Source organism: Alosa pseudoharengus, unplaced genomic scaffold (genome assembly GCF_046254945.1).
Source record: "Alosa pseudoharengus isolate Yale_2024_CS ecotype anadromous, Long Island Sound unplaced genomic scaffold, YU_APseudo_1.1 YU_APseudo_1.1_scf_24, whole genome shotgun sequence".
Lineage (NCBI taxonomy): Eukaryota > Metazoa > Chordata > Actinopteri > Clupeiformes > Clupeidae > Alosa > Alosa pseudoharengus.
In genome coordinates, this window is record NW_027468689.1 from 5,806,835 (window position 1) to 5,814,211 (window position 7,377).

General features: G+C 42.3%; 1 protein-coding gene across 2 annotated transcripts; it reads left to right on the forward strand.

The window, feature by feature from the left end:
• Positions 1-289: 289 nt before the first annotated feature.
• fhl2b (four and a half LIM domains 2b) lies at positions 290-6,835 on the forward strand. Of its 2 annotated transcripts, none has more exons than XM_076302938.1 (7): positions 290-376; positions 2,223-2,285; positions 2,522-2,713; positions 4,285-4,459; positions 5,103-5,272; positions 5,727-5,913; positions 6,199-6,835. In XM_076302938.1, exons 3-7 carry the CDS (start codon positions 2,558-2,560, stop codon positions 6,348-6,350), a joined length of 840 nt encoding a protein of 279 aa, XP_076159053.1. In that variant the 5' UTR covers positions 290-376; positions 2,223-2,285; positions 2,522-2,557; the 3' UTR covers positions 6,351-6,835. The 2 variants fall into 2 exon arrangements, with proteins under 2 accessions (XP_076159053.1, XP_076159054.1); XM_076302939.1 differs by having other exon boundaries at positions 2,526-2,713.
• The last annotated feature ends 542 nt before the right edge of the window (positions 6,836-7,377 follow it).

The following is a 7,377-nucleotide window of genomic DNA, read 5'->3' on the forward strand; positions in this document are numbered from 1 at the left end:
TGTGTGTGTGTGTGTGTGTGTGTGTGTGTGTGTGTGTGTGTGTGTCTATGTGTGTGGGCATCTATGTGTGTGTGTGTGTGTGTGTGTGTGTGTGTGTGTGTGTGTGTGTGTGTGTGTGTGTGTGTGTGTGTGAGAGTTCCACATAACAATGCAAGGCCATAAAAGGCCACTGACCATGTACCCGTGGAGCAAGGGGCCCCCAAGCACTTCAGAAGTGATTCTGTATTTATAGCGGTGATAAAGGGCCCAGCCCACCTATGGTCACCCCACCACACAAGCCTGAGGTGGACTAATCCAATAAAGAGAAAAAGGGCCGGCTCATCTGCCCCAGTCTCAGTCTGCGCTGACTCCTCTCAGGGACGCACACCACAACAAGGTAAGAGTGTGTGCTCTCCCCTTACACATCTCTACTGAGCATCTCTCTCACTCTCTCTTACTTGCTTTGATTGTCTCTCTCCCTGTCTCTCTCTCTCTCCCTATCTCTCTCTCTCTCTCTCTCACTCTCTCTCTCTCTCACTCTCTCTCTCACTCTCTCTCTCTTACTCGCTCTCTCTTACTTGCTGTAATTCTCTCTCTCTCTCTCTCTCTCTCTGTATCCGTCATTTCTTGAGTAACACTCAAGTAGGCCTGGCGGCACTAATTCAGACTCGAGACACTAGAAGTGCATCTTTGTTTTCAACTGTCGAGTGGGTTGCTCAAGTGCATATGACATACAAGTTGGAAAGTGGATTTAAAGTAAATCGTATTGAGTAATCACAAATGTCCTTGTATTATAGTAACATCATCTTATGAGATTGATTTAAAAATGCACAATAACATGCTGTTGAAAAGCAAGACAATTAATGTTTTCATTAAGTTTATCTCAAGCGTGCTAAATATCCGCTGATTTAACCAATGAAAAAGCCAGAAAAAAAGGTCATAACCTATTAGACCCTGTGACCCTACAGAATATCTTCCCTGCACGTATTAGTTCCTAACTGTAGAGCATGAATTTTGTCTTACTCGGAATTTAAACATAACATGTCACTTTCTAAATGTTTACTTTGCTTGTATCTGTATCTGAGAAATAAGACAGAAAAATTTCATAAAATATAATTTAAATTAGCTATTTATTTTCCTGCTTCTCGTGCCAACATAGTTGTCAGTTGTCAGTGTGATGATGTTTCCTGGTAGCCATTACCATGCTCAGATACCACTGCTGCAGATGTTATGTGCACTATATTCAAGCTTGGATGTGTTTTAGCAAAGATCCTTTAGAACACTTTCTCAACCGTCTCTGGTTGTAGTGTTGTAGTGTTTCATATCAATGCTTATGAATGGTAACTATAACAACCATAGTAGGACGATGTGTTGTAGTGTTCCATATCAATGCTTACGAATGGTAACTATAACAACCATAGTAGGACGATGTGTTGTAGTGTTGTAGTGTTCCATATCAATGCTTACGAATGGTAACTATAACAACCATAGTAGGACGATGTGTTGCAGTGTTGTAGTGTTGCATGCAGGACTGTAAGGTGGGCTGCGGCTCGGGATCACTGGGCCTTCCTATCTCCACGGCACTGGCCTGTTTAGACTCTACCCAGCGCTCAGGTTCCAACGCCATCCTCTCATTGTCTTTAATTAGCCTGGTGTGTCATCAGGACCCCCTGTGGCAGATGGGGAGGCTTGTGTCACAGTGCTGAGAGATGGCGAGGGCTGAGGAGACAGCTGGTCCTCTCTCGGCTCCCATCTCATCCCAGAAACACACGATGATGCCAGCATGAGACAAGATCAAACAGTGGCGGAGCTCAGACCAAACCATGCCACAGCACGGCCATATCGAGGGTCCACCCAACTGGCTCTAGATATAGAGATACTTTTACATAAAATGGCAGCTGTATTTAGTCTGGGGCGAGGAAGCTATTTAAGAAATGTTGAGCAGATTTCTAATTTTATCTAACCATTATCAGGCATCATTGCCAAATTGTTGACTTAGTTGTTAATTATTGTCCACAGTATTCTTTGAAACGCCCCTTTTATTTCCCTTCCTGTTTCTCTATTGGTCAAATTAAGTTGGGCATTGGGCTGTGGCTCACAGACTTCTTCACTGACCCTTCATTGGTACAGCGGTCACCTTCAGCACATCCAATATATCTGTAGATTCTTTTCCATACTGATATGATTTTTTATATGATTTTTATGTGCCGTACATCTGACAAGATTTGTCCTTTGTATTACAGGGACAACCTCTTTCTGAGAGGTTAGAAGGTCAGCACTTGGATCCGCAGTGGTGTTGGACAAAGGTAAGAGGGATGTTATGAGACCTCCCAAGGCTTTGGTCATCCTGGCCCAGTCATGCTGTGGGCTTAGAGTGGGTGTGGGAGCCAAGGGGATAGTGAGAGATTAGCCCTGGGACACATACAACAGCTGCATGTTGCCTGGGAGCCTAGCTAGCCTGCTTTTGGAAGCCTGCATCACCTCTCATGCCTCTCGTTCATGTATTAAATGCATTCACTTTGTCCCTCCATATCCATCGTAGAAAGGATATCAGCCAAGTCCACCAGACGGAAAGGAAATGGCGGAGCGCTACGACTGCCACTACTGCAAGGAGTCCCTGTTTGGGAAGAAGTATGTGTTGCGTGAAGAGAACCCATACTGCACCAAGTGCTACGAGAGCCTTTACTCCAACTCCTGTGAGGATTGCAAGAAGCCCATCGGCTGCAACAGCAGGGTAAACTCCTCCCACACCAACACCACATGAGGCGTCTGTGACGCTCCTGTTCTGAAGGCTGCCTCTAAACAGCATCCACACACAGAACAACCAAACCCAAATTCTGTGTGGTCATTTGTGACCAAATGACAGCGTCCTATCCCACACTGTAGTGTGTGTGTGTGTGTGTGTGGGGGGGGGGGGGTGGGGCAGCGGTATGTCCCCTGTGATTGCCAGTCCTGGGATAGATGGGAAGGGTTGTATCCAGGAAATACCTGTCGGGGACACACACGATCTAGAGACAAATGCAACCGCAGACAGGCTTCTATTTCAGGGCAATATCTCTTAATCCCGACCCTCAAGCTCTGGGGCACAAGGACCCCTGTACTTATACGCAAGGCAGACACCACATATGAACACTATATCTCACCAAACATTCGATGGATCAAAATACATATGCATAAAACTTTATGATGACACACTAGAGGTTGCAGAGGAAAAGCAGGGTATGCACATCTAACAACGTTACCAGGTGCTAGATCAAAACTCCAACTGAAGACAAAAATCAAAAGAAGGATCTGCACACTATTAGAAGCTTTAGGGGTTGCATGTGGTCATTGACTATATAACATAGACGAGAGAGACACTAATTGCCAGCAAACTCTTTACTTACAAACTCTTTACTAACAAAACCGCATGGATTACCTGGCTTCACTCAGTGTGCTCTTTAGTAACGACTTCATACATAAACTTCCCGTCTTACGATCACGAGAGCAAACTAACGTGTGCATGAACCTTTACACAAATCCCTATACAACATACACACTGTTATGAACCCAAGGCAGTGTTAACCCAATTAGTGTAAGTCAGTTTGCATAGGCTTCCTCTCAACAGCACGGTGGATTCCATTGAGGACACTTGAAGCATCTTCAAACTTTCTTCGCTCACCCGAACTACAAGGAAACCCGACTGTCCCTTTCAGTCATTTTAATTGGAGGCAACGTGTCTGCAAAACAGCTCTCTTCAATGAGCTCTGCATTTTTAAATTATTGCTTGTAGCAATAAGCATTTGTTTAATGTATGTGCAATATACATTCAAAGTAAGAGGGACTGGAGGGGACGTGACGTCAGGCAGAGAAGTTCAGTAGAATGCACAGTTATTAGTGTCATACTATATCATAATTAAGTCTGATCTAAGGGAGACTTCAGCCTTTAGTGAAAACCCCAGTGGAGGTTGAAACATAAACCTTATCCGTTCTCTCTCTCTTTCTTTCTCTCTCTCTCCCTCTCATTTCTCATCGTCTTCCATGGGTCATTTCCTGTTGTGCTGCACAGGCTCAGGGCAGGGTCTTAATCAGGGCTCGTGCTCATTTGCATGTTGAGCACTTCTTGAAAAAGAACTGATTTAGATCAGAGTCAATGGGAAACCATTTAATGGACAAAGACCATGTATGTAAACCAATTATTTTACCTAAGGATTCCTCAGCATTTACTTTTTTGTGAGAATTGGCAAAACAAAAAGCTTTATGCACTTTGAGTCAGCAAGGCATGTTGCATTTTTTTGTAGCAGATTTTCTCCTGCTTGTGTCCAGGATTTGTCCTACAAGGACCGCCACTGGCATGAGGACTGTTTCCACTGCTTCAAGTGCAACCGCTCCCTGATGGACAAGCCCTTCTCCACCAAAGACGAGCAGCTCTTATGCACAGAGTGCTACTCCAACGAGTACTCCTCCAAATGCCACGACTGCAAGAAGACCATCATGCCAGGTCAGTTCGGTTGAGCCTACTTTAAATGACTTTTATATCTATTTATTAATCTTATATATTTTTTATTTTGGTGACATTATCCATCTATCTATAGACATCAATCTATCTATAGAATATATATTTGTCTGTCTGTCTATCTATCTATCTATTTATCTATCTATCTATCTATCTATCTACAGTTGTGCTAGGTTTACACACCCTGTACATACAGTACACATGCTAAAGTTGACTTAAAAGAGGAATAAAAAGTCATCTTTTGGAAATTGATCTTAATGCCTTAATTAAAAAATGAGTAAAAATCCATAATTTAAGGACACCAATTTTCTTTGTTAATGAATAATGTATTGTAGATAAATAAATGTTCTTCCTTAAAATACAGGGTCCATAAGTGTACATACAACTATGTTTCCCATAGAGTCCTTAAAGGTTGGATTTTCCCTCATTTTTTAAATTAAGGCATTACTGTAAGATCAATTTCCAAAAGATGACATTTTTTATTCCTCTTTTTATTCAACTTTAGCATGTGTATGTACAGGGTATGTAAACTTATGAGCACAACTGTCAGTCTATCTATCATCTTTTTTACTCGAGTTCACTTTCTCTCTCTACTCTCGTGTTCACACACATTGTTTTCTTCACGCAGGCTCTCGGAAGATGGAGCATAAGGGCAACAGCTGGCATGAAACCTGCTTCACCTGCCAGCGCTGCCAGCAGCCGATTGGCACCAAGAGCTTCATCCCAAAGGAGAGCCACAACTACTGTGTCCCCTGCTACGAGAAGCAGTTCGCCATGCAGTGTGTGCAGTGCAAAAAGGTAGCGTTTCAGCACAGGCATGCAAAGGAATGTCAGAGCACATGCAATAACAAACTCCCTCTCTCATGTGACCTGAACAGCTCAGACACATTATTTTTATATGCATTAGAAATAATGTACATTCTGAAGAAGTTATCATTTCGAAGGCCACGCATTGATATCTATTTTATACGGTCTGGTTGATAGGCTACCTTTTGTGGTTTGAAACAATGCACTGCTATGGCACTCAGGCAGAGAATAATATATGGGATGCCCTGAAAACTGGACAGCAGACCTTAATGACACAGTCACATTATTCTTTTATAATGCATTAGAAATAATGTTTCTGAGGAAGGAATATCATTTTGGGGGTCAGCACTCAAGGCAGTGCATACATGGGAAGCCCAGAAACTCAGGCAGCAGATCTCATCAAAAAAAGTTAAAAGTTACATTATGTTGTCTTTGTCCTCCTCAGCCTATCACCACTGGTGGAGTGACCTATCGTGAGCAGCCATGGCATAAAGACTGCTTCCTGTGCACTGGCTGTAAGCAGCAGCTGTCGGGACAGCGGTTCACCTCCCGTGATGACTTTGCCTACTGCCTCAACTGCTTCTGCAGCCTGTATGCCAAGAAGTGTGCCTCCTGTACCACCCCCATCAGCGGTATGCAACTGACCATCCCCGACCACGCCTTAACACTAGAAGCGCCATCATTTCATAACTAGTAGAACTGCCGTAAGCGGTCATTTTGGTCTCAAATATGTGATTAGAATGTTTGCGAACCAAGAGTTCCACATTATGATGTTACAATTACCCTCAGAGATTTTCCCCATAGACTGTATAAGGAACACTGAAACTATAGATTGTTTGCGTAGAATTCTAGAAGGAACCAGGAAAATAATTCACTCCTCAACAGGTTAATATGAGGTGTATGTGGTCTTTTCACAGGTCTCGGTGGGAGTAAGTACATCTCCTTTGAGGAGCGACAGTGGCACAACGACTGCTTCAACTGCAAGAAGTGCTCAGTGTCCCTGGTTGGGCGCGGCTTTCTGACGGAGAGAGATGATATCCTGTGTCCAGAATGTGGCAAAGACATCTGATGACGGGCGGAGAGGTCCAGAGGGATGGATATATTCCAAAAAGCACCGACTGAATGCTTAGCACTCTCTGACAATCATGCTCGAAATGTTTAAAGCACATTTAAATGAAGGTTTTCAACAGCTTCTTTCAATTCACTAACAGGTTTATTGGGTGGATGAGTATTATTAAAATCGAATTTATGTTTGATGAGTTTTGATGATTAAGAGGGTTTTTCTGCATGCAAAGCCTCCGATGACTGAACTCTATGAAGAAATGTTACATTCACTGCACTATGCTGATAAAGATGTATTTGTCTGCTAAAATGTATACAATATTTTAAAGAGTGTATCTAATTGTGTGGTTTGCTTACTGGACTTGCCTGATTTAGTTGGGCTAATTTATTTGTTATGAGGTATATTACTAACACAACTTGTACTTGTAAGGAGTTGACACAAGTCAAATAGAAAATCAATGTGTGCTTTGTCAATAAATCATTTCCAAAATGCTCTTTTTTGTAGAAAAATATGTTGGACTAAATTAGCTATTCACAAACATGTATCATGAACAAAGCATATTGTGTCGTGACACAGTAAACTTTGACAATGCATTGTCCACTAAATTAACTGTAAAAAATCACAAACAACACCTTTATGGATCTTTTTCAGTCAGATAGAGGGAGCTTTAGGCCTCTAGAGAGAGAAATCAAGTCAATCAGCCAACTATTAAAAACTAGGTTGGTGTGCAGTTGTGAATTGTGTCCCTGTAAATGGGTTCCAACTAAAATTTGCACACAAAGAAAAGGATGAAGGCCTAAATTCTGGGTGTTCAATTGGGCTTCTATGATTGCTGATTTTGGTTTCATTGTGTAATCGCCATCATTCAAGAAAAAGCAGCTCATTTCCATCTTTCTATCTCAGCAAGATTGCAGCCTACTTAAGCTTTTACAACAACATATTTCAATCATTAGCAATAAACAGAACTGCAACTAATGGTTTAACTGGTTCGGTGTTTGTTTTAACTTCAAAGATTGAATGGTCTCGGCCTACT

Excerpts from the sequence above, each read along its gene's own strand:
- fhl2b (XM_076302938.1), top strand. The coding sequence starts at position 2,558 with ATGGCGGAGCGCTACGACTGCCACTACTGCAAGGAGTCCCTGTTTGGG. Across the intron at positions 2,714-4,284 it reads CCATCGGCTGCAACAGCAGG|GATTTGTCCTACAAGGACCG; the intron begins GTAAACTCCTCC and ends GCTTGTGTCCAG. Across the intron at positions 4,460-5,102 it reads CAAGAAGACCATCATGCCAG|GCTCTCGGAAGATGGAGCAT; the intron begins GTCAGTTCGGTT and ends TTCTTCACGCAG.